General features: G+C 38.4%; 1 protein-coding gene across 1 annotated transcript in view; it reads left to right on the plus strand.

Annotated features, from left to right (window-relative positions):
• KCNH7 (potassium voltage-gated channel subfamily H member 7) overlaps positions 1-27,392 on the plus strand; it is a 531,172-nt gene that overhangs the window by 434,631 nt on the left and 69,149 nt on the right. The window contains exon 7 of the mRNA XM_069574330.1: positions 18,676-19,101. Coding sequence (XP_069430431.1) covers positions 18,676-19,101 — 426 coding nt within the window. The remainder of the gene's footprint in view (positions 1-18,675; positions 19,102-27,392) is intronic.

Genomic DNA, 27,392 nt, shown 5'->3' on the forward strand with positions numbered 1-27,392 from the left:
CGAGGCTTTAGTGAAGTGACAGTCTTGGCTGCAGTCATCTCAAAACTAGACTAGAGAGGGCTCTGCTTCAAACTCACAAGGCTGATGCCTGGCCTCAGGAGATTCCCTGCTGAGGCCACCATGTGCCCCTCCCACACTGCTACCTCACACGTGGTAGCTGACTTCCTCCAGAGCAGCAGTCCAAGAGAGAATGAGAGAGCACGCACAAGACTGAAGCCACAGGCTTTTAGTAACCTAATACTGAAGGAGGCAGCCCTTCACATCTGCCATATTCTATCCATTAGAAGCAAATTGATTTGTCCAGCCTACACCTGGGGGGAAGTGAAAGTGTTAATTGCTCAGCTGTGTTCGACTCTGAAACTCCATGGACTGTAGCCCACCAGGCACCTCTGCCTATGGAATTCTCAAGGCAAGAATACTTGAATGGGTAACATCCCTTTCTCAGGCAAATAGAGGGGAAGGGATCACATGAAGACCTTAATTCCTAGGAGACAGAAATCATTGGGGGCCATCACAGAGGCTGCCTACCACACTGAGGGACTTAATTCAGGGCTTTAGCATTTCTCTGAAATTATAACTACTACCTCTAATTTTAGACCTTGATGCTGGGAGGGACTGGGGGCAGGAGGAGAAGGGGACAACAGAGGATGAGATGGCTGGATGGCATCACCGACTCGATGGACATAAGTTTGGGTAAACTCTGGGAGTTGGTGATGGACAGGGAGGCCTGGCGTGCTGCAATTCATGGGGTCACAAAGAGTCGGACACAACTGAGCGACTGAACTGAACTGAACTGAACCTCTAATTAGTCTTAGATCCTAATTTTGATCCCTTCCAACCAAACTATCCTTGCTATAGCAAAGTGGTCTTTAAAATCAGCAAATCTTATGTCATCTAAAAGGTGATAATTGTCCTCAGGAGCAAGTCTAAGCATTTTAATGGGGCATACAAGATTCTTTATACACAGAGCATAGTCTTTTGTTGTTGTTGAGTGGCTCAGTTGTGTCCGACTCTTTGCGACCCCACAGACTGAAACACACAAGGCTTCCCTGTCTTTCACTCTCTCCTAGATTTTGCCCAAACTCATGTCCATTGAGTCAGTGATGCCATCCAACCATCTCATCCTCTGTCACCTCCTTCTCCTCCTGTCCTCAATCTTTTCCAGCTTCAGAGTCTTTTCCAATGAGTTGGCTCTTCATATTAGGTGGCCAGAGAACTGATGCTTCAGCTTCAGCATCTGCCCTTCCAATAAATATTCAGGGTTGATTTCCTTTAGGATTGACTGATTTGATCTCCTTGCTATCCAAGGGACTCTCAAGAGCCTTATCCAGCACCAAGGTTCAAAAGCATCAATTCTTTGGCACTCAGCATTCTTTGTGGTTCTGTTCTCACATACATAATGACTACTGGAAAAACCATAGCTTTGACTATATAGACTTTTGTTGGCAAAGTGATGTCTCTGCTTTTTAATAAACTGTATAGGTTTGTCATATTTTTCCCCCAAGAAGCAAACGTCTTTTAATTGCATGGCTGCAGTTACTGTCCGCAGTGATTTTGGAGCCCAAGAAAATAAAGTCTGTGATTGTTTCCATTGTGTCCCCCATTCTGTTTGCCATGAAATGTTGGGACTGGGTGCCATGATCTTAGTTTTTAGAATGTTGAGTTTCAAGTCAGCCTTTTCATTCTCTTCTTTCACCTTCATCAAGTGGCTCTTGAGTTTCTCTTCATTTTCTGCCATTAGAATGGTATCATCTCCATATCTGAGGTTGTTGATATTTCTCCTGAAATCTTGATTCCAGCTTATTATTCATCCAACCTGGCATTTTGCATGATGTGCTCTCTTTTCATCCAGCCCTGAATTGTGCGTGATGCCAGCATGGCATTTTGCATGATGTACCCCCACAGATCTCTTCATCCATATCATCTCCACATCCCCTTACCCATTCTCAACTACATACACACACAGACTAAACACACATACAACATAGATGCACACACAAATACACACATCTTCAAACACATGACTATATACCAGGAGACACTGCTTTAGATTCACTCTAGATGCTTGATAAAGTTCATATTCCTGAGTCTCACCTAGATTCAGAGGGCAAAGGAGAGGAAAACAGCCTTTGACAAGCTTTCTAGGTAGTTCCTATTCACAGAAAGCTTCAAAGACCACAGCTCTTGTCCTGCTGAATGATCTTGACGAGCATGTCTCCAGACTTCACTACTGTCGTGACCTCTTCCTGAAAATCATGTCATTTCCAACTTAAAAAAAAGAGAAAGTCCCATTTACCCTTCAAAATGTACTCAAATAGCACCCTTGTCAAGCATCCCTAGATGGCCCGCAGCAATTGATGGGTCTTGCTTGGCTGGCCCTTGGCACATTTTATGAAAATTATTAGTTTGTACAATCATTCCCCCGGTCAGTTCAAGAGCAACTTGAGTGCAGGGACATCTCTGACAGCATTTCTAGCACAAGGTCAAAAGTAGTCATTGCTCAGTTTATGTTTCCTGAAATTTTAGCTATTAAAATATACTTTTGCCCTCAAAAAAGTCTTAAAAATACTTTCTAAGAAAAATGTCTTAAAAAAGTTTGTCTTGACATTTTCTCAATGTTCTAAAACATCTATACAACAGTATTTAGCCACTACACGCCACTTTAACTTTTCAATACATTATTAAAAAGAATCGCTTTTTTAAAGCTTTTAAATTCATTAAATTCTTCTGCCATGACATTTTGTCAATAATCTTGCATAATTTGGAATAATTAACTTCAAATTACTACTTTCAATTGTGTTGATTTAATAGCTTTATATTTCTTAATACAAAGGCATAAGGTCAGAATGTGTTGGTATTTTTATTTATATTTTGGTGTTCCAAATATTTAAATGCTTTAAGATTGCTGCTTAAGTTTTCTTCTCTAAGTAGAACTTGGAGTATATTAAGTAATCAGTAATCAGATTTGTCAGATTTAAGGTAAACAAATGTCAAGATGCATAACCAAACACATTTTAAATGGAGTCACTGCTTAGCCCACCACTGTCAAAGTGGCTATTCTTAAGGAACAGAAGACCAAGAAATGTAGCATCAAAACACTTGAGCAGCTGAAATGTACAAGGCCACCAGCTGATCAAGCTTGTTTCATTATACTTAGAATTCAGTTGACACTGATTTCACAGCTTTGGTGAAAGAATCACTTCTGGCTTCTCCGTGACATGATGACTTCTTCTGACTATACTCTCCCTGAAAGACAGAAAATTTACATAGCCTTCCAAGTCCTCAGTCAATGCGGGATCCTTTAGGCTATATGGTTTCTCTTTTAATATCTTGTGAATTCCCGGAACAAAACCTTTCACTGTCATAGGAAGGAATTAAAATCCACCCTGAAGTCAAAAAGAATTATTTGGAAATAACATGCTGGTTATGGGGTAATCCACTTCTTTCCCTAAAGAGCAGATTGATAAAACAACATCTCTCTTCATTTGTGAGTGATTCTTCCCTTTATTATTATTCATTATTACTCTATTTGATATTTAATATTTTAGAATTACTTGTCCTTATTCCACAGCTTATTTATAATCTTAGTGTCCAGTTAAATTATTCTAAAATTGACTTGCAATTAGATAATTTTGAGTATTTTTGCTGAGTGGCAATCACGTAAAGTCCATTTGCACGTGTGTGTGCTAAGTTGCTTCGGTAGTATCCAGCTATTTGCGATCCCATGGACTGTAGCCCAGCAGGCTTCTCTGTCCATGGGATTCTCCAGGCAAGAATACTGGAGTGGGTTGCCATGCTTTCGCACAGGGGATCTTCCTAGCTACTAGCTCCTTCCTACTACTAGCTCCACCTGGGAAGCCCATTACCAGTCCTCAAATTGAGTAAGAAACCAAAACTAGTTACCAGAGAAGTATACTAGCCAAGATGGCAGCCTGAGCTGCCACTTTACCCAAGAATTAATCATTCCAAATAAACAACATGTACAGTGGATTACTGAAATGTGTTTTTGATATCTTCTAAGTTTTCTTTCATGATACACCATTGCCAAGCAAGAGTTCCCTAACACATTTAACATGTACTGTCTCTCTTGCTATTTTCAGATAATAGCCAACATATTAACATTAATACACACAATGCACATTATATTTATATATTCATTCAAATCCACTTTTATAAGTTTAACCCCTATCTTCTGTGCTTATAGTGGCAATGTAGATGAATCCAGTTAAGCAAAGAGAAATAAGACATCACACTAGTGAGATGTTTGACTTTGTGCAATGCTGAGTAAATTCTGGTTGACTTCAGAGATTGAGTTTAACTCAAAGGAACACTCTATAAAGAAAAATATTGGAGATAGATTTGTGAAATAATTGAATTGCAACCAGTCTATTATCTAGGAAAATAAATGCCTCTTCCTGGATCCATTGCTACTTAAAAATTCATAAAGGAAAAGATGAAAATGGAATGAAGAGATGCATGACTATGTGGCAGTATGTACATCTATGTGATAGTAAGTGGATTGAGAGTAAATGCATAATATTAATATACAGTTAACTATAGTCATGTCCTGCTTATACCCTCAACAGAAATATAAGCACAACATTACTCAGCATACCTCACTGAATTGACCCTATGCAGAATAATCTTTGTGACAAAAATTATTGATCTGAGGCACCTTTCACTTTAGGGCAGCGGGATTAAACACTAAATATATTTGGGCAGAAATCTTTGTACTCAATGACTTGCTGCTACCAAGTCCTTCTCTACCAAGCAGATGCCTAGGCAATAAGTGTAGAGATGTATCCTTAAGCTTTAAAAAAAAACCTACATTTATATTTTGGAAATCTTTATGCTCACAATAGAGCTTGTATTCAATATCAGCAACACAATAACCACTCTTGACTAGTAGAGTAAATTTCAGTACCAAAATCCAGTAATAATCAGAAACTTAGAGTATGTTAGGGCTGGAAGAGATTTTAGAGATCACTTAACTGGACCCATGTATTTTATAATTGAGATAATTTATATGACAATTTTTCAAAACCCTGGTCTGCAGAGCAGTACCTGATGATGACACTATTTGCACTGTCCATAAAAAAACAAGCAAGATGAAGCAGAATAGTGAGTTTTCCATATAATTAAATTTACTTATGTAATATTATTACCTTTTATTCTAAGACTTTGTCCTTCCTTAATTTATATATTAATATATCTTATGAAGTGATGATGAAAGTAAGAAAAAGACACCTGCTTTCCCTAACTTTGTAATTGATTAAATAAAATCCTGGCAACCCTGTAATACACCCCATTTTTTAAAAAACATTTACCAAACTGTGAAATACATGGCTTGGGGAACCACTGATTTAGATGCCAGTATAAAATTTCTTCCATTGTCTCTTCCCTGGTGGCTCAGAGAGTAAAGAATCTGCCCACAACGCGGGAGACCCAGATTCAATCCCTGGGTTGGGAAGATCCCTTGGAGAAGGACTAGCAACCCACTCCAGTATTCTTGCCTGAGAGTTCAGTGGCTAGAGGAGCCTGGCAGGCTACTGTCCATGGGGCCACAAAAAAGAATCAGACATGACTGAGCACCTTTCACTTTATATATGAGACACACAAATTTATCAAAAGGCAAGTTTAGTAAGAAGGGTTATATATGAAATGAGCCATAAATAGGACATTGCTTCTATTTACCATATAAAATGTGACAAAAAGTCTCAAATGAAATAGTCTTTTGCTATTCATATGTGTCTCTGACAAAAGAGAAAATGTAAGTTTTAAAAAACTGGCATATTTTATCTATCAATAAGACATAAAAGTTGTAAGAACAAAGAAATAAGGGAGATTAGAGCATGAATATAATCATATTACTACATATTTATTAGGATAAAGGTTATGGAGAAAGTCATACTTGTCATCAGAAGGCATAAACTGGCTTAGTTTTCATTTGTTCTGTGTCACTTGCAGAGTCCTTTTTGTTTCAGGTTGACATTATCAAATTCACGCCTCACCCCAGGAGACATAAATAGGAGTCAAATATCTTAGTAGGTTTTTTTCAAAGAATGTCAAGGTGAAAAATTCCTAATGAGATATAAAGTATAGTATTTCAAAATGGAATTCAAAACCATTTAAAATCAAGATAAATTACCTCCTAGGAAGTTACTCCTCTCAGGTGATACACAAAAATAAGAAACTAATGAATCTCTGCTACAAAATTATGCTTCCACATCAAGTCACCTAAGTAATCAAAAGTGCCGTATGTATTTCTTTTTACTTATTTCAGATAATTCATATGCCCGTTGCCTTAAAGTTATGTACTTAAAAAATCAAATCTGATTTTCTTGAATGAACTACCCAAGATGCCTCTGCATGACTTTGAAAGACTTTGATTAATACTTAGCTCTCAAAAAAAGTTATTTCATTGCCACTTCTAGCCAGCATTCAAATATAATTATTTTTAGCTATGATAGAATCAGTCTCAGATTAAATTTCAAGACCTGTCATGGTTTTTGGTGAAACATTTGGCCTGTTTTCTCTCTTAGAAGAAGAGAGAATATATCACAATTAAAATTTAGTATCATTTTCAAATTTCTTCTTATTGTGCAGGTTTACTCAGTAATTTTTAGTATATAGAATGTTTTTTTCAACCTTTTTTGTTGTTGCTGTTTGTAAGGAGTTTTTTCATTTTTGTTTGCTTGTTTTGTCGTTGTTTAAACATGGAGAAAACAATCCCAATTTTAGTAACTGGGCAGACCGTACCATATTTAGGACCTATCTCTGAGTCTTAGAAAGACATTTTTCTTAAGCCTTTTGAATGTAATATAACAGGAAAATAATTTGTCGCATAACCAACTTTCCTCTTATGATTTTTGACCACTTCTGTCACAGGATAATCATCCAAGTAAAAATACATATTGGGTATTTACTGTGTAAGCAGCGATGGATATGGTGCGATTTGAAGTGCAAAAGAACAAGATACATACAGAAAACATGGTTAAACCCATCAGGAAGTTTAGAATACAGTAAAGAATTTATGAAGTAATTCATAAGTCCTCTTTGCAAAAGTTTGACTTCTGTTAAACCCTTTCATTTTGGAAAGAAAGAAGAGAGGGAGATAAAAAAGGAGAAAAAATACGGGGGAAGGAGGAAGGAAGTAAAAGAAAAATTGGTAATTTAACACCTGTTTTTGCAGAAGCCATCTTGTTTTACTTCTTATGGTCGTGTTGAGCTGATGTATAGATATTCTGTCTTTTTCTATTCATTGCACTTCTGGGTCCCTAACGAAACTTGTCAGACCTCCAAAAAGAACAAATCCAGGAGGCAAATCATGGCCTTCCAAGAACTTGTTTCTAAAGTAAACAACTGGACTGGATTCCTGCCATTAGAGTCGAGTTTTACCGACTCTTAGTCATCAGACATGCCCCAACCAAGGAAAACCTGTCTACTGCAAATTTGGTAGGAAGGTCACAGTTGCTAAGGCTACTTGAAAACTGGATGTTCTCAACCTCAACAGAACAGCATTTCTCATTTGGAAAATTTGCAGGAATGAGAAACCATCTTTGAAGCCAAGTTATTTAAAGGCAAAGCACAAGCCTTAGATTTTTAGTAGGCTGTTCATCCTGTAAATACATTTGGACCTTTGAACAATACAGGCTTGAAATGTGTAGGTCCACTTATTCACAGAATTTTTTTTTTTAGTAGTAAATACTATGCAGAATTTTTTCAATAGAAATACTACAGTCCAAAAAAAATTTTTTTTTAAAAAAGAAATACAGATTGTGCAGTCCTGCACAATCTGCCATTGGATGGGACCTTGGATACAGAGGAACAATGAATATAGAGAATCAAAGTTATACATGGATATTCAACTGGGAGTAGGGTTGGTGCCTCTAACCTCTGTGTTGTTCAGGGGTCAACTGTACTCAGAAAATCTCTGTCAATGATGAAGAAACAGCTCACCTGTGCTTCAGTCAAGACGCCTTCTTTGACTTTAACTTTGAGCATATTTCCTGCTAGTGCCACCCCCCATCAATTTATACTTCCTTTCCTGTCTAAATAATTCATATTCTCTTTTGTCTTTCTATCTTATGTCCACTCACTTGATATTATAAATGTGTTTGTGGTTCTTGGAATTCAGAGACACATAGAAGTTTATGTCCTAAGTCAGGATTTTTAACTATTATAAGTCCTAGATGACTTTAAGAATCCCAAAAAGGAACATAAACACATAGTCCCTGAGAAGTAAACAACACCATGCAGCTTAATTTTTAAAAAATAACTTCAAACCCACTCATATACCCCAAGGTAATACTTTACATCAGATAATCTTGTGCTTGCTCATATACAAACACACACATTTTCATTTCTCCATCATCTTGGAATTTGTATTTCATTTTATTGAAAAATAATTGACATACATCACAAGTTTAAGACATACAGCACGATGGTTTAATTTACATATATTGTGAAATGATTATCACAAAAGGTTCAGCCAACATCCATCATCTCATATAGATACAATAAGAAGAAATCTCCTTGTGATGAGAATTTTATCCTGGAATTTTATGAAGATTCTTCCTGATTTTTTTTCCTTAAAATATATTAAGCCTGTCCTGTAGATGATCAAATACAGCAAAATCATACTAATGTTTATCTAACTGAGTGTAACTGAATAAAAACCAGTGCAAGGTAAGCAAAATAGTAGAATTATAGAATCTCAGAGATTGGCTGCACCAATTTTGTTGCATGTATAATTTCTACAGGATCCTTAGAAAGTATACTCAAAATTTAAAACAAATAGGGACTCCATAGATACTTACTGATTCATTTTTTAAGAGGACCATTTCCTTACCTATAGCAAAATAGATAATAGAGTAAAATAGAACAAAATAGAGTATCGCTGAAGATCTCAAAAGTAATTTCCTCCAACAACCCATCAGATGTTCAATTTCCTTTATGACAGGCATTCCAACAAGGCCACCTAAATGTCCCCTAGTCCCACGGCATGTACTCTTTTATGAGGAAATATCCAATTGCTTGCTTAAACTGGGTCTTTTCAAAGTGTTGAGGACTCTTAAAAAATAGTTGATTCTCCAAATTACCACTCTGTGTATTGATCCACAGGCCAATATAGCATAACAGATATTCATAAAGAAAAAATATTATCTTACCAGCAAACACACACAACCAAGAGGCCTAACCATCTGTCTTCTGCTGTCTCTATCTTTACATAGTTGACTTGTTCTAAGAGTCACATCAGAGAACTGGGTTCAGTCACTAATTAAATTGACATTGAATGTTATTTATAATTACATTGAGAGCTGTGCCAGTTAAATATGCCTAAAACATAATAGTAATACTCACTTACTGGATGTTTATAGTGAGACAGGAGTTCTATGTAGAACTTTATGTTTTTTGCCTTACTTAGTTTACAGATGCCTGTGAGGTGGAGATTGCTGTCCTCATTTTGCTGTTAAGAAATCTGATACTCAGGAGATTTTTGAAATGGCCATGGTAGAGCTGGGGTATGTAACTGGGTTGTCTTAGTCTGGAGTCTTGTTTATTCTGCAATATTTGACAGATTGTGGATTTCTAACTTAAAATGGTCTTTCTATTAATTTTTTGTGCCCATTATGGCCATCTGGGATTTCTCTGGTGGCTCAGTGGTAAAGAGTCCGCCTGCCAATGCAGGAGATGTGAGTTTGATCCCTGGGTTGGGAAGCTTTCCCGGAGGAGGAATTGGCAACCCACTCCAGTATCCTTGCCTGGAATTCCATGAACAGAGGAGCCTGGCCGGCTACAGTCCATGGGGTTGCAAAGAGGCGGGCACGACTGAGCAAGTAACACTAGCATGGCAGGTGGCACTAGTGATACAGGATCTGCCTGTAATGCAAGAGACACGGGAGATGTGGGTTCCATCCCTGGAGCAAGAAGGTCCCGGGGGTAGGAAATGGCAACCACTCCAGCATTGCTGCTAGGAGAATCCCATGGACGGAGAAGCCCGACAGTCGATAGTTCAGGGGGTCACAAAGAGTGGGACACAACTGAGAACAGAGGCACACGTGCTGCTGCAGATCAGAACACAGGCCTTACGGAACCGGACAACCTTGGCAAGTGAGCTAACCTTGTTTTCTCCATCTGTAGACTGGAATAAACAATGGCATTGTCTTACTTGCCTTTGTTGTCGTACAAATGACCACAAACTAGGTGGTTTAAAACAACCTATGTTTACTCTTTTACAGTCCTGAAAGCTGAAAGGCTCAAATCTAGGTGTTAACAGGGGCATTCTCTATTTGGAGGCCCCGGGAACATTTATTCCATGCCTTTCTCTCAGCACCTGTGTTTCTTGCAGTCTTGGTGTCCCTTGGCTTATAGACACACCACTGTGATCTCTGCCTCCATCATCACATGGCATTTCCTGTGTGTCTGTCTCTGTGTTCTCTTCCCCTCTTCTTCTAAGGACACCAGTCCTTAGATAGAGCTCCCCTCAATCCTGTATGACCTCATCTTACCTTGGTTACATCTGCAAAGACCTTATTTCCAAATAAGGTTATACTCTACAGATACTGGGCATTTGGACAACAGCATATTTTTTGCTGGGGACATAATTGAACTCGTAACAAGCACCTCCAATGTAAAAATTGTCATATTTAAAAGTGATAGTGCCTACTAAGCCTTCAGTAAATAATAGGCATTCAGTAAAGTTAAGAGTTATTATGATTGATAATACTGTAGTTGACTCTGGGGCCTCGAATAAATTATTCAGCCTCTCTAAGTCAGTTTCCATGTCTATAAAAATGAAGATAACAATGTTTATTTCAAAGAGCTGTTGAGAGAATAGAATGTCATAATTCAGTACCCGCCTTGGTAACTAATTCAATGTTAACGCTCCTCTTTCTCCAAGAGATAGCATTGTTGAGCTGAACATGTCCTCTCTCAGGATCCAGTGTCATCAGGTGCATCATATTTCAAGGGAAGAAAAGCAGGGGCCCAAATAGGCTGCAGAGGACATTGAGGGGGGCAGCTCTGCTCCTTCCCAGTTGCAGTGGTGGCAGCTGCAGCTGGGAGTGTGGTCTTCCCCTGCACGAGGGAGGTGTTAGAAAAAGCACCTCACTCCCCATTGTGTTCTTGGCAGTGATAATGATTCTGGGGGGTTCCTGGGCAGAAAGAGTCTGACTGAGCAAAGTGAGCTTGAGCCTATCTATTCCACTGTGGTTTCTTTACTCCTTACTCACTCCACCCTTGAAAAAGTCACCAAACTAATGAGTGTGCTGGTTCATGTGCTTTAGCTAGATTTAGATGTGGCTCTGTTGATCTTTTGCATGTTTACACTCATTGTTAACACCAGTGATGTGACTTTATTAAACTAAACCTCAAGGGAGAGCAGAGGGAAGAGATGAGATACACTGTGGACTTGATATTTTTCTCTTGCCTATTTGAGATCTTTGTCTTATTAGAGATCCAAGTATTAGAGTAATATTAGCTCCTAGAAGTAATAAACCCTCATATCATTGAGGTGTGTGTGTGCTCAGTCGTGTCCTACTCTTTGTGACTTCGTGGACTGTAGCCCTCCAGACTCCTCTGTCCATGGAATTTTCCAGACAGGAATCCTGGAGTGGGTTGCTATTTCCTACTCCAGGGGATCTTCCTGACCCAGGGATTGAACCTGTGTCTCCTGCATTGGCAGGTGGATTTTTTACCACTGCACCACCTGGGAAGCCCATATCACTGAGGCTTGCCACAATATTATATTTCATCCTCAAGCAATAGCAGAAGCTAGTGTCTCTGTGCAATGAATAATTTCCTCCACTTGATGATTGGGTGACCCAGGTTTCCTACACTTGATGACTCCCCTACCCCATAGGATTTAAGGACCTGAAGACTTGGAAGCATCTGGCTTTATGCCATTGAAGGAAAAAAAGAGTGAATAAGGAAGGACACACCTGCTTGGGTTTGGCCAAGAAATGCTATTCATGACAGATGGCTATAGTTGGATGCAGATGGAGCTGAGTAACATACTGTTGGCTGGACAGACACATTCTAGCAACAACTTTACTCTGTGGAGGGTAGAACAACACATTTTGGCAACAGCAGCTGTTTCTATCAAAGTCCTTTCTCTCATGAACTTTCTGTCTTGCCACTTTCATTGTCTCTTTTTCTTAAGCTACAAACATGTCCGTTCAACTATTTTGAGTGTTTACTATGTATATTCAGGTAAATTGCTAAGCCCCAGGAAGATTCCCTTGCCTTCATTCTCCATCCCACATTTTAGTTATTTCTAGTGGATTCTCTCTGTCTTGACACCTTCCTGGCAAATGAGTCCACTTTCCAGAACTTCAGCCTCTGTCTCTACAGGATGAAGTGTCAGACTCCAACCTCTTCTGGAGCCCAGTCCTGACCATCTACCAGGTACCTCCTTAAACTGGTATCTGGCACGTTTATCTCAAACTGTCCTATCTAAACCCTGTATCTCTCTCTCCCGTCTTTAAGGCTATTCATTCTGTGATTCTGAACTGGTGTGCCAGTTTTCCATTTCTCCAGATTTCCATTTTTTCTTAAATTGTGTCCATTTAAAAAGAAAGATAAAATACATGGAGAGAAGAGTGCATGCATACAGTTTCCAAGAGAAAAAAAAAAGAGAGAAGAGGCTGATAAGGAAGCAAATGTTAGGCCAGAAAGCATTTGGTATCAGCAGCAAGGTGATACCCCAAGTCCTCAGACAAGCTGCAACAGGGGAGGAGCTGATTCAAAATTAATTGAATATGGAGCCAGAACCAATGGCCACTGCCCAGCTAGCTGTGGTGTGGAAGTTAAAAGGAGTTTATGGTTCTGGAAGAGCCTGTCATTTGTTAATATGCATATATTGAAGTAACATCAGAGTATTACAAGTGTTTAAGATATTATCTAACCTATTTCTTTCATATTCTGAGAGTCACACGTATTTTGAGAAGAAGATATTTTTCATATTAACGTGCACGGAACATACAAAAATAAAGCACTAAACCTGGCATTTAGTTAGATGACTCTTATTTTCACAAATTCATACAATCTTCAGAATCCAATCCACACACAGAGATACACATGTGTGAGCACACATAAACACACACATGATTAAATGTCTAAGCTTTAGAAAATTATTTGAATACAGAATGCTACAGTGATCCTACTACCTAATTTTAGAATTTTATTTATTTTTAAAAATTTCCTATGCTACAGATTTGATTTATTGTGTAACTGTTTTTCATCTTTTTATTTAAATATCCTGATAATCATTTGTGGAACTACTCGACTCAGTGAAAATACTCAGGTTTTACTTCATTTCTCAAATCAAATGCTTAAAAGCCATGGGAGTTTCTTTTCTGATGCTATATAATCTATCTGATTCATTTTGTTACTGACTATGTCTTGATAGATAAAAATATAGCTGGCCTATTAGTTAACTGCGAGTCCCGAGTAAAGGATAAATAACAGACGAGCAGTCTCTACCAACACCTCAGCATGGTGTTTAACAGCTGCCAGAGTACTGTATAATCTTTTAGAAGGCTTAATCGTTCCCTATTGCACTTTTCAAAAAGGAAGAGTGGTTATTAATCCTGGTGTTTGCACAAAAGTTTCGCAGTAGATCTTCATTGAATAAATAGTGCTATTTCCTATAAAGATTTTGGTTTTATATAACACTTTAACCATTCGAGGTTAAACAAATAGTAATGTGCTAGCAAAGAGAAAAACTGTACTTAGTAAAGAAAACCATATTTTAGGCTGTATTATACTGTGCAATTAATTGGTGGTTTGAGGGAAGAAAATGTGTCTTTTTGGAGACCATGGAGTTCCCCTTTTTTATACAGTGAGGCTTCTTCCCTCCTTTGCTTTCTCTCTTAAAATCCTTACAATAGTTCAATTAATCATGTTTTATTTTTCTAAAATGTGCTATTTCTCAAATGTGTGGGAGAAGTTGGCTCTTAAAGAAATGTAATAGACTAATAGACTGTGTAGCAGACTTTTTCTCTTCAACCATTGACCCCTTAGAGTCCTACTTACCTTTTTTTAGAACAACTACTTACCTATCTAATATTTTATTTCCAACAGAATGACTCCCAGGCACTGTCATATTTAATTTTATTTTCTTGGGAACTTACAATTCACACATTTATCCAATTCCAAAGTAAGTATGAGGTGTCATTATCAAAGATACATGCATTTAAATCATTAGGGCAATTAAAATAATATAAAGGGAAATAGAAATAATGGTGGTGGTTTTCTCACTAAGTGTTGTCTGTCTCTTGCAACCCCATGGACTGTAGCCTGTCAGGTTCCTCTGTCCATGGAATTTTCCAGGCAAGAACACTGGAGTGGGTTGCCATTTCCTTTTTTTGTTTTGTTTTTTTGTGGGTTTTTTTTTTTTGTTTGTTTTTTTTGTGCCATTTCCTTTTCAAGGGGCTCTTCCTAGCCCAGAAACCTGCATCTCTTGGATTTTCAGGTAGATTCTTTACCGCTGAGCCACCAGGGAAGCCTTTGAAATAATAGTACTGCAATTCTAAACTCATATAGGTTTTCTCAAGATTAAAAAAAAGTAATGAAATAACTCAATATCATTTAAATAAAAAGATATGAAAACTTTTGATATCTCAAGCTAGTCTAGGTTCGATACAGGATACAGGATGCTTGGGGGCTGGTGCGCTGGGATGACTCAGAGAGATGGGAGGGGGAGCAGGGTTGGGAACTCAGGTACACCTGTGGTGGATTCATGTCAATGTATGGCAAAACCAATACAGTATTGTAAAGTAAAAAAATTAAAAAGAGATAGAAAAATGAATTATAAATATATATAATGCAAATATTTACAAAAATGACATTAAACAACATAAACATTAAACAACAACATTTAAGAGGAAACAATGCAGAAACATGCTTCTTGTATCAATCCAGAAAAAAGTTTGAATATAAAATACTGATAAAGTATTTTAAGAAGAGGCCTAACCTGTTGAGTCTTGAAAAGTGGCTGTACTTTAATGTAAGTTGGTGAGCAATGTAGCTAAGTATACTCAGAGAAATGGGCATCTTCAGACTTAGCATGTCCAACTATCATCTTAAAACATAATTTGTCCCAGCCACCAATTTGACAACATTTAAGGAGAAACAGTTCAAGGCTGGGCATCACTGCGATTATGTGTAGGATCCGTGGACTGAATAGAAATAAACATAATATGAATTAGATGTATGGAGAACAAAGTAAACATTCTGTTGTAGAAAAAGGAATTTCTAATTGCCTAACAAGGAAACAATTCAATTCTGATAGGAGTGAGACCCTGTGATATGTGTAGGCCCATCCTCAATATAAGTTTGAGCAGGCTCCAGGAGTTGGTGATGGGCAGGGAGGCCTGGCATTCTGCAGTCCAAGGGGTCACAAAGAGTCAGACACGACTGAGCAACTGAACTGACACTGATCCTCAATATCTTGGCCTTTTCTGAGTGAGATTTTATATTTATTTTTATTATTATTATTATTATTACTGTAAACAGTTTAAACATATTGTAAAAAATAGAGAGAATTGTATATACCTTCGCCCAGTTTCAATGAAAGTCAACATACATCTATTGTTGTTGCCTATAACCAGACTTTTCCATTCACCTTTCCCTTCCCTCATTCTGGGTTTGTTGGAACACACCTCATATAGTATTTCATCCACAAATATGTTATGTATCCCTAAAATCTCAGACTATTATTTAAAATATAGCACAGTATCATGATCACATCTAAAAACAATACTTGTCAACAGTTTTTGTGACAGCTTATCTCCAAGATGGCTCCAGTTGATCCCTTCTTTCCACACTCCTACCATTCCCCTATCAAAAGGTAAAGCCACTCACCACATTTTTAGAATCTAGGCTAGGCCATGATTGCTTTAACCAACAGTATATAACAGGAGTAATGCTCTACCACTTCTAGTCCTTGACTTTAAGAGGACTAGATAGTTCTACTTCTCTCTTGGGAGTGCTAAACATCCATATAAGACATCTTGAAAGTGAAAAAGAGAAGTGAAAGTGTTAGTCACTCAGTCGTGTCCGACTCTTGATGACCCCGTGGACTGTAGCCTGCCAGACTCCTCTGTCTATGGGATTTCCCAGGCAAGGATACTGGAGTGGGTTGCCGTTTCCTACTCCAGGGGATCTTCCCAGATCAGGAATTAAACCTACGTCTCCTGCGAGTCTCCTGCATCACAGGCAGATTCTACCACTGAGCCACCAGGGAAGCCCCTTATACATATTTACCTAACATTATAAATAAGAATAATATAATAATCATTGGAGTCCTGTACTAAGTATTTCCTTTTGAAAGGAGTCTGTGTTTTATTCAAATGTGAGTAACCCTAACTTAAAGGCGAAAGCCTGAGGTTCCAGTCACGTCACATTAGGTCTTCTGCTGCCATCTCACCACTACTCCCTTGCATTTTATCCGTCAACAAGATAAGGCAGCTTATAGCTCCTGAACACACAACATAGCATTTTATGCATCCCTGCCTTTGCTCGTTCTGTTTCCTCTGCCTGTAAGTGCCTTCCCATTCCAACTTCATCGTCTCCAACCACTTCCTACTTGAAGGCTCAGTTCAAGTACTATCTTTTCCTGAAATTCCTCTATGAAGGCTGCTCCCCCACCCCATCAGCGCTACCATCAATCTCAGGAGCTGGGTGGACCTCAGTAGGGCTCCCATTTTCTTGTTCATATTTCTCCCAATAAACACTTGATTCTATGATGTCAGGAACAATGTCTTCCTAATTTTTCAGACTCCCCTCTTAGCACAGTAGTCATCCAACTGTTACATAAAGTTTGCATACTTGGGATGCAAAGAGTTCTACCCACAGTTTTTACATCTCAAGGGCGACTGTACGATGCTGGATGTACTCTAACGTACACTTCTGCTAAAACAAGTATTCAAACTGTCCAATGTGGAAAATCGGTATCAAGAGCATGAAATTAATCAGGAAGCAAGCTCAGGATATATCCATATATTTCAAAATAACTTTCTTTTTCCTTTGGATGATTATCTACCCTTTTTTTTTTTTTAATGAGAGAAATTCGTGACTTCAGGGAGTTGGGAAGATCTCAGAAATTTTAGTTATGGTTTGCCAGAGTACACTGAGTGCACAGAGGAATCTAACAGGAAAAGGAACTGAGAAGGTAGAACAGGTCTATATTATAGATGACTCTGAGAGTCAAAATAAGGTTTCGGATTTTACTTTCTAAATACTGAGTAGTTCATTGTTTTTGAAAAAGGAACATAACATAATGATACCTTACAAGATAATCCATTCCTTGCAGACCAAAATATCATACACTGGTTTTTATACAAAGCATAACAGGATAGAGTTGTCTGCACTTAGGAACTGACAGATTCTCTAAACATTATTCTTATTTTGATATTGGGAGTTACATATAGATATTGATAAAAATCTTGGTTTCTAAAGATATTTAGTATTTCATAAACACATTTTTCAGAGTTCTCTTCTACTAATAATTAATTCCTATCACTTCTCATAATAAAAATACCTTTTCCACTATATAATTGTAGTTGAGATTTACTCTGGGCTTTGCTCTCATTTCTTTATTATTTTTTTCCAAAGCTAATTGAATTAGTATAGCCGTTAATCTAAAAACAGTTTTGTCCATTTTAACTGAACTATGGTTGTATTTAAAAGTCTTGTTGTATCTCAGTTGGGGTTATTTAACTTCTCAAATTCTTTAAATGGTTCATTATGTGTGAAAAAAAAGATATAGTATATGACAATTTCATATGGTATATAAAAATAAGATTTAAAATTGAACTTATTATAATCGAGTTAAAATCTACATGGAAATTTTCTACTGAGTAGAGTGCAATTCAAGTTTAGCTCTCATTTTTTCATAGAAACTGAAGCTCTAAAGGTGGACGATTTTAATCCTTGCAATGCTTTATTAAATAAAATAAATCTTAGAGTTTAAGTAGCCTTGGTGGCTGAGAATCTTGCAGCTTTTCCAGGTCAATATTCTGAATGTCTCCTTGCACCATTCTTTTTACACAGTTCCCTAAATGTGATGAAGGAGTTCAAGTGAAAGTGTAATTGTCTCAGAATATAAAATACTCCTTCAGCCTTTTAGGGAAAAGACTCATTTTGTTTATTTTAATCTCATGTCACTTTTTCTAATATTAAAAAAGATTTGCAAGTGAGAAATTTTAATTGAAGATTTGAATGAATTAGGTTTAATTTATCAAGGCTTAATTATAAATTAAATATATTTAAATTAAATAAGACCATGGATCCAAGTAGGCTGTTTCTAATCATTGCAGTCAGTCCTTTCTTAAGTTTGAAAACTGAAATGTCCATGTATCAAACTGATTTTATGATTTTCTAAAAATAACAATGTCTTTTATTTCCCAAGGAACCAATAACCATTCCTTAGTACCTCAGAGACAATATTTATTATTTTTTTAGTAAAAATTATATTTATCAAGGAATGCCAATGAAGTTTTCTGGGGTCAAATATACTAAATTGTGGGGTTCCTTTAAATGTACATACTTCATAATTACATGAGTTTTTTCTAAAAGATTTTGCTGTATAATTAGCTTAATATTTTTATAGGTTTGTAGATTAAGTAATCACATTTTTATGTAGTGTATGGTTCTCTTTTCTTTATTCAGGTTCTCTCTTTAGGAGCAGATGTTCTACCAGAATATAAGCTGCAGACGCCACGCATCAACAAGTTCACGATATTGCACTACAGTCCTTTCAAGGCCGTCTGGGATTGGCTTATCCTCCTGTTGGTCATATACACTGCTATATTCACGCCCTATTCTGCAGCCTTTCTCCTCAATGACAGAGAAGAACAGAAAAGACGAGAATGTGGCTATGCCTGTAGCCCATTGAATGTGGTAGACTTGATTGTGGATATTATGTTTATCATAGATATTCTAATCAACTTCAGAACAACATATGTAAATCAGAATGAAGAAGTGGTAAGTGATCCAGCCAAAATAGCAATACACTACTTCAAAGGCTGGTTCCTGATTGACATGGTTGCAGCAATTCCTTTTGACTTGCTGATTTTTGGATCGGGTTCTGATGAGGTAAGAGCTGCTTAAGAATCTTATTTTCTAAAAGGTTGAAAGTATAAAGTGAAGCTATTTTAACTACAAAATAAGTTATTGCTTTACAAATTTCTATATTTCACAGATAAAATTCATTTTCAACTGGAAATGCTATAAAATGAAATGAAACCTTTTTGCCACTGCAAATGATTAGCAATTTTTTTTCTATTTTTGCTAAGAAACATAAAGACTATCCTTTAAAAAACAAATTAAACTTTGAGACAAGTGTTACATTCTGTGCTTAGTCACTTATTCGTGTCCAACTCTTTGAGACCCCATGGACTATAGCCCACCAGACTACCCTGTCCATGGGGATTCTCCAGGCAAAAATACTGAAACGGGTTGACATTTCCTCCTCCAGGGTATCTCCCCAACCCAGGGATTGAACCCAGATCTCTCGAATTACAGGCAGGTTCTTTACCATCTGAGCTACCAGGGAAGACCATGGCATATTCCCAGGATGTATAATTTCTACATATCAACTTTATAGATATAAAACTATCGAAGATGAAGATGCATCTTTCTTTCTTAACTCATAATAGTGGTTTGTGAGAGGAGGGACTTGTTTTATGTTCAAATTATGTGTAAGAGGAATCTCCTGAGATGTTTAATCCAAAACCCTTTCTCTTAAATACTATCTAGGTTTGAAAACACTTCTTGTGTCTCCAATATCTTATAAAGTTGGAAATTTTAAGGAAATTTGACAGTGGATGTGCATTTTCTAGATTAAAAAGGCCATAATTTTAATCAGATTCTTCTCAAATGGTTCTTTGAACCAAAACAAATCATGTTCTCCTAAAATCTCCTCTATTTTATTGCCACTGTATGTGTTGTGCTGTGCTTGGTTGCTGAGTGAGTGAGTGAGTGAGTGAGAGAAAGTCGCTCAGCCATGTCCAACTCTTTGTGATTCTGTGGACTATGCAATCCATGGAATTCTCCAGGCCAGAATACTGGAGCAGGTTGCCATTTCTTTCTCAAGGGGATCTTCCCAACCCAAAGATCGAACCCAGGTCTCCCACATTGCAGGCAGATTCTTTACTGTGCTTAGTCGCTAAGTTATTGTAAATAAATTTCCTGGATTCTCTAATGGAAAGTTTTACAGAAGGTGTGAAAATAGGACTAAGGGATTAGATTGAGAAAGATAAGCTTGGTGTTTTGAATTTTTAAGATTCAGTTTTGGGAATGCCCTGGTGGTCCAGTGGTTAGGACTGCATGCTTTCACTGCAACCTGATGTCTCACCACTGTGGTCCCGTGATCAGTCCTTGGTAATGGTCAACTTAAAAAACATGCGCAACCTAGATGTTGAGAGTTATGTTTTATGCAGTGGGAATTTTTAGGACTTCACATCATGCCCAAGAGACAGCATGTCAGGTAACCCTGAGAGAACTGCTCTGAGGAGGTGAGTGGAGGAGCCAGGTTATATAGTTTTGCCAAAAAGGGCAGGTAGCCTGAACATCAAAAGATTATTGTTAATTAAAGAAAACTAGATATTCCAAGTTAAGGAGTTTGTTGTTGTCACTCATCATGTCCAACTCTTTGCATCCTCATGAACTGCAGCACTCCAGGCTTCCTTGTTGTTCACTATTTCCTGGTGTTTGGGCAAATTCATGTCTGTTGAGTCAGTGATGCTATCCAACCATCGCCTCCTCTTCTTGTTCTGTTGCCTTCTTCTCTTCCTGCCCTCAGTCTTTCCCAGGATTAGGCTCTTTTCAAATGAGTCGGCTCTTCGCATCAAGTGGCCAAAGAATTGGAGCTGCAGTTAAGGAATTTAGCACTTTTCTATGTATAGGAAGATGTAAGAGTCTGGGCTCACTGAAATCATTCCTTTCATATGCATCAAAGCTGTCTGGAGCCAATCTTCTGTGTGTTTCACATCCTGAGTCCCTCAGGGCTTTCCTTAGGGATGGGCTGCAGCCTCATGGCTACTGATTACTGTGGCACTCTTCTTTATTGATATGGGAGGAAATATTCCAGTTCTTAGTCAGGGAACTGAGATTCCACAAACCACAAAACATGGCCAAAAAGAAAAGATACAAAAGAAACTAAAATTCAGGGTCCTTTTCCACTTAAGAGATTTTTCCCAATTGCTCAGCAGGTATAGAATCTGCCTGCAATGCAGAAACATAGGAGATGAGGGTTTGACTCCTGAAATCCCATGGACAGAGGAACTTGGTGGGTTACAATACAAAGGGTCAGTTCAGTTCAGTTCAGTCACTCAGTCGTGTCCGACTCTTTGAGACCTATGAATTGCAGCACACCAGGCCTCCCTGTCCATCACCAACTCCCGGAGTTCATTCAGACTCACGTCCATCGAGTCAGTGATGCCATCCAGCCATCTCATCCTCTGTCAACCCCTTCTCCTCCTGCCCCCAATCCCTCCCAGCATCAGAGTCTTTTCCAATCAGTCACTCTTCGCATGAGGTGGCCAAAGTACTGGAGTTTCAGCTATAGCATCATTCCTTCCAAAGAACATCCAGGACTCATCTCCTTTAGAATAGACTGGTTGGATCTCCTTGCAGTCCAAGGGACTCGCAAGCGTCTTCTCCAACACCACAGTTCAAAAGCGTCAATTCTTCAGCACTCAGCTTTCTTCACAGTCCAACTCTCCCAATCCATACATGACCACTGGAAAAACCATAGCTTTGACTAGATGGACCTTTGTTGGCAAAGTAATGTCTCTGCTTTTCAATATGCTATCTAGGTTGGTCATAACTTTCTTTCCAAGGAGTAAGCGTCTTTTAATTTCATGGCTGAGGTCACCATCTACAGTGATTTTGGAGCCCAAAAAAAATAAAGTCTGGCACTGTTTCCACTGTTTTCCCATCTATTTCCCATGAAATGATGGGACCAGATGCCATGATCTTCGTTTTCTGAATGTTGACCTTTAAGCCAACTTTTTCACTCTCCTCTTTCACTTTCATCAAGAGGCTCTTTAGTTCCTCTTCACTTTCTGCCATAAGGGTGGTGTCATCTGCATATCTGAGGTTATTGATATTTCTCCCAGCAATCTTGATTCCAGCTTGTGCTTCTTCCAGCCCAGCGTTTCTCATGATGTACTCTGCATAGAAGTTAAATAAGCAGGGTGACAATATACAGCCTTGATGTACCCCTTTTCCTATTTGGAACCAGTCTGTTGTTCCATGTCCAGTTCTAACTATTGCTTCCTGACCTGGTATTCCCATCTCTTGAAGAATTTTCCAGTTTATTGTGATCTACACAGTCAAAAGCTTTGGCATAGCCAATAAAACAGAAATAGATGTTTTTCTGGAACTCTCTTGCTTTTTCCATGATCCGGTGGATGTTGGCAATTTGATCTCTGGTTCCTTGCCTTATCTAAAACCAGCTTGAACATCTGGAAGTTCACGGTTCGTGTATTACTGAAGCCTGGCTTGGAGAATTTTGAGCATTACTTTACTAGCGTGTGAGATGAGTACAATTGTGCGGTAGTTTGAGCATTCTTTGGCATTGCCTTTCTTTGGGATTGGAATGAAAACTGACCTTTTCCAGTCCTGTGGCCACTGCTGAGTTTTCCAAATTTGCTGGCATATTGAGTGCAGCACTTTCACAGCATCATCTTTCAGGATTTGAAATAGGTCAACTGGAATTCCATCACCTCCACTAGCTTTATTCGTAGTGATGCTTTCTAAGGCCCACTTGACTTCACATTCCAGGATGTCTGGCTCTAGGTGAGTGATCACACCATCATGATTATCTTGGTCACGAAGTTGTTTTTTTGTACAGTTCTTCTGTGTATTCTTGCCACCTATTCTTAATATCTTCTGCTTCTGTTAGGTCCATACCATTTCTGTTCTTTATTGAGCCCATCTTTGCATGGAATGTTCCCTTGATATCTCTCATTTTCTTAAAGAGATCTCTAGTCTTTCCCATTCTGTTCTTTTCCTCTATTTCTTTGCATTGATCGCTGAGGAAGGCTTTCTTATTTCTCCTTGCTGTTCTTTGGAACTCTGCATTCAAATGCTTTTATCTTTCCTTTTCTCCTTTGCTTTTCACTTCTCTTCTTTTCACAGCTCTTTGTAAGGCTGCCCCAGACAGCCATTTTGCTTTTTTCGCATTTCTTTTCCATGGGGATGGTCTTGATCCCTGTCTCCTGTACAGTGTCACAAACCTCTGTCCATAGTTCATCAGGCATTCTATCTATCAGATCTAGTCCCTTAAATCTATTTCTCACTTATACTATATAATCATAAGGGATTTGATTTAGGTCATACATGAATGGTCTAGTGGTTTCCCCTACTTTCTTCAATTTAAGTCTGAATTTGGCAATAAGGAGTTCATGACCTGAGCCACAGTCAGCTCCTGTTCTTGTTTTTGCTGACTGTATAGAGCTTCTCCATCTTTGGCTGCAAAGAATATAATCAATCTGATTTCAGTGTTGACCATCTGGTGATGTCCATGTGTAGAGTCTTCTCTTGTGTTGTTGAAAGGGGGTGTTTGCTATGACCAGTGCATTATCTTGGCAAAACTCTATTAGCCTTTGCCCTGCTTCATTCCATACTCCAAGGCCAAATTTGCCTGTTACTCCAGGTGTTTCTTGACTTCCTACTTTTGCATTCCAGTCCCCTATAATAAAAAGGACATCTTTTTTGGGTGTTAGTTCTACAAGGTCTTGTAGGTCTTCATAGAACCATTCAACTTCAGCTTCTTCAGTGTTACTAGTTGGGGCATAGACTTGGATTACTGTGATATTGAATGGTTTGCCATGGAAACAAACAGAGATCATTCTGTTGTTTTTGAGATTGCATCCCAGTACTGCATTTTGGACTCTTTTGTTGACCATGATGGCTACTCCATTTCTTTTAAGGGATTCCTGCCCACAGTAGTAGATATAATGGTCATCTGAGTTAAATTCAGGACTTCCCTGATGGCTCAGACCTTAAGCTTCTGTCTACAGTGTGGGTGAGCTGGGTTCAATCCCTGGGTTGGGAAGATCCCCTGGAGAAGGAAATGGCAATCCACTCCAGTACTATTGCCTGGAAAATCCCATGGACAGAGGAGCCTGGTAGGCTACAGTCCATGGGGTCACAAAGAGTCGGACACGACTGAGCAACTTCACTTTCACTTTAACTTGAGTTAAATTCACCCATTCCAGTCCATTTTAGTTTGCCTATTCCTAGAATGTTGATGTTCACTCTTGCCATCTCCTGTTTGACCACTTCCAATTTGCGTTGATTCATGGACCTAACATTCCAGATTCCTATGCAGTATTGCTCTTTAAAGCATCCGACCTTGCTTCTATCACCAGTCATATCCACAACTGAGTTTTGTTTTTGCTTTGGCTCCATCCCTTCAATCTTTCTGGAGTTATTTCTCCACTGACCTCCAGTAGCATATTGGGCACCTACTGACCTGGGGAGTTCCTCTTTCAGTAGCCTATCATTTTGCCTTTTCATATTGTTCGTGGGGTTCTCAAGGCAAGAATACTGAAGTAGTTTGCCATTCCCTTCTCCAGTGGACCACATTCTGTCAGACCTCTCCACCATGACCCGCCTGTCTTGGGTGGCCTCACACGGCATGGCTTAGTTTCACTGAGTTAGTCAAGGCTGTGGTACGTCTGATTAGATTAACTAGTTTTCTGTGATTATGGTTTCAGTGTGTCTGCCCTCTGATGCCCTCTCGCAACACCTACCATCTGACTTGGGTTTCTCTTACCTTGGACGTAGGGTATCTCTTCACGGCTGCTTCAGCAAAGTGAAGCCGCTGCTCCTTACATTGGACGAGGGGTATCTCCTTACAGCCACCCCTCCTGACCTTGAAAGTGGAGTAGCTCCTCTTAGCCCTCCTGCACCCACACAGCCGCCTGGTCAAGTATGACTCAGCTTGGAACTTGAGCATGTTCCAAGTCCATTAGGACCTCACTATCTTCTTTTTCCCAAGAGGAGATCAAATATCATAAACAAACACCCTCTGTAGATGGTTGCTTCTGACCTATTAGGGCTTGAGGGCAAGAGAATCCTCCTTAGCTATGGGGACAATAGGTTTAGAGGTAAATTGTCTCCCATAGAACATGCCCATCAAACTGGATGAATAAAGAGCAGGTTAGTTAAGCAATATATTCTTCCTGGATTCTACAAAACTTAGACAAAGTCTCAAACTTGACTCTCCTCCTCTATAAGGATGATAATATTACTTCCCTTAAGTTTTTTTTTAATTTGAGACTCTAATGAAATATAATATATGTAAAACTCAGCAAACTACTCAAAATCAGCTGCTATTAAACTAGTTGAAATTTTAATGTTAGATACTCCTAACTTTGTTTTTTAACTAAAGGACAAGAAAGCAAAATACTTCTTTAACAGTATTTATCTTTATGAACCTCTTATTATGGGTAAATCCATGTTATTATACCAAATAAGTTCCTATTGATAAAGAGTAAAATCTCACTCTTTCAAATATTAAAATATGTACACCAACATTAAATAAATTTCAGCTTAGTGAAATGAAAGAGTGGGAAACAAATAAATAGACAAACAAGATTGTTATGGGAAGTTAATTTACTAATGATATTTAATAAGTAGCAATCAAACAAGTGAATATTAGAATATGCTGATTATTCTAGGATAATTTCTAGATTGCAACATGATCAGTTTAGATTCAGTTACTATATTACTTGAAAATAAAGATTTCCTAAAATAAGTAATTCAGGTTATCACTGTTTCAGACAGAACTTCAAGTGAGCTGAAACGAGTAAATTTATGTGGTTCACATTAATATAGGATGCAATAATCTTGGGGGAAAAAATGGTGTCTGGATAACCTTTCTCGTATAGTATCAGAGAGAAAGTGAAGTTTGCATCAAGAAAAGCAATGCCAGTTCCTTACTCTGTTACATATTATTTCCTAGGTTCCCCCATGTCTCCAAACCTGCTCCTCACTCTTAAAATGTGATATGATATGGGAAGGATCCTGGCTTTGGAGTCAGACAGACTTGAGTTTGATTCACCTCTGTGCCACTTACTTGCTATATTTAAGCATTTTAACTCATATATTTTAACTCATTTAAGACTTCATTTCTCTTCTGTTATATGATGAGAGGTAGATTCTTGTGATATCTAAACATAAAGCAGTGTATGTGAAAAGACTAGACCAGTACCAGGTACATAGTAATCGCTTGCCAAAGGTTACTTTTTTATCCTTCCCATCCCTTTGGATTAAATCCCTGTTATTTTAAGAAGTATTCCTTTTAAAACTTAAATGTTACCACATTAATCCATAAATACCTTAATTATCCACTTATTCGACAAAGATTTATCAGGTGTCTACTATCGTATAGTAGTTTTTAGATTAGCTAGTTGCAGTTAGGATTCCTGGAAAAATAGGAGACAGAAGGAAATCTTTTGAGGACAGTTTTCCAGCAGGCTACAGTCCATAAGATTGCAAAGAGTCCAGCACAACTGCACACACACACAAGCAACTCAAACTGTCTTGCAAAGCACAGGAGCTTGGGGTATGTGGTAGGGAGAAGTATGTGGGCATCAAAACTAGCCAGTGGGAGGGGTGGTCTGAAAGGAGCATAAAGAATCAACTATGAAAGATAACAAGGCCAGTGATGGATTGGACTGCATGATACATTTACTCCTTATTATGCAAACTATATTTTATAACTATAATCAGCCCTTTCAAGATGTAGTGATATTTCAGAATGAAATTTTCCCCAAAGGGTATAATATATCATATTGTTGTTCAGTTCAGTTCAATTCAGTTCAGTCGCTCAGTCGTGTCCAACTCTTTGCAACCCCATGAATCGCAGCACGCCAGGCCTCTCTGTCCATCACCAACTCCCAGAGTTCACTCAGACTCACCTCCATCGAGTCAGTGATGCCATCCAGCCATCTCATCCTCTGTTGTCCCCTTCTTCTCCTGCCCCCAATCCTTCCCAGCATCAGTCTTTTCCAATGAGTCAACTCTTCGCATGAGGTGGCCAAAGTACTGGAGTTTCAGTCATGTCCAACTCTTTGAGATCCCATGGACTATAGCCCACCAGGCTCCTCTGTCCATGGGTCCCAGGAAGAATGCTGGAGTGGATTGCCATTCCCTTCTCTAGGCGACCTTCTTGAGTCAGGGATCAAACCCACATCGCCTGTATTATTGGCAGATACTTTACCATCTGAGCCACCAGGGAAAAAAGAAATACTTTCAAAGTAAAAGATTAATTTGGGAAGTTTCATCATATGAATATTAAGGAAAACACTTCTTTGGATTTTGGTCCCCAAATTGAATGACAAGATCTAAAATCACTAAACTTGAGGTCA

The sequence above is a fragment of the Ovis canadensis genome, chromosome 2 (genome assembly GCF_042477335.2).
Source record: "Ovis canadensis isolate MfBH-ARS-UI-01 breed Bighorn chromosome 2, ARS-UI_OviCan_v2, whole genome shotgun sequence".
Lineage (NCBI taxonomy): Eukaryota > Metazoa > Chordata > Mammalia > Artiodactyla > Bovidae > Ovis > Ovis canadensis.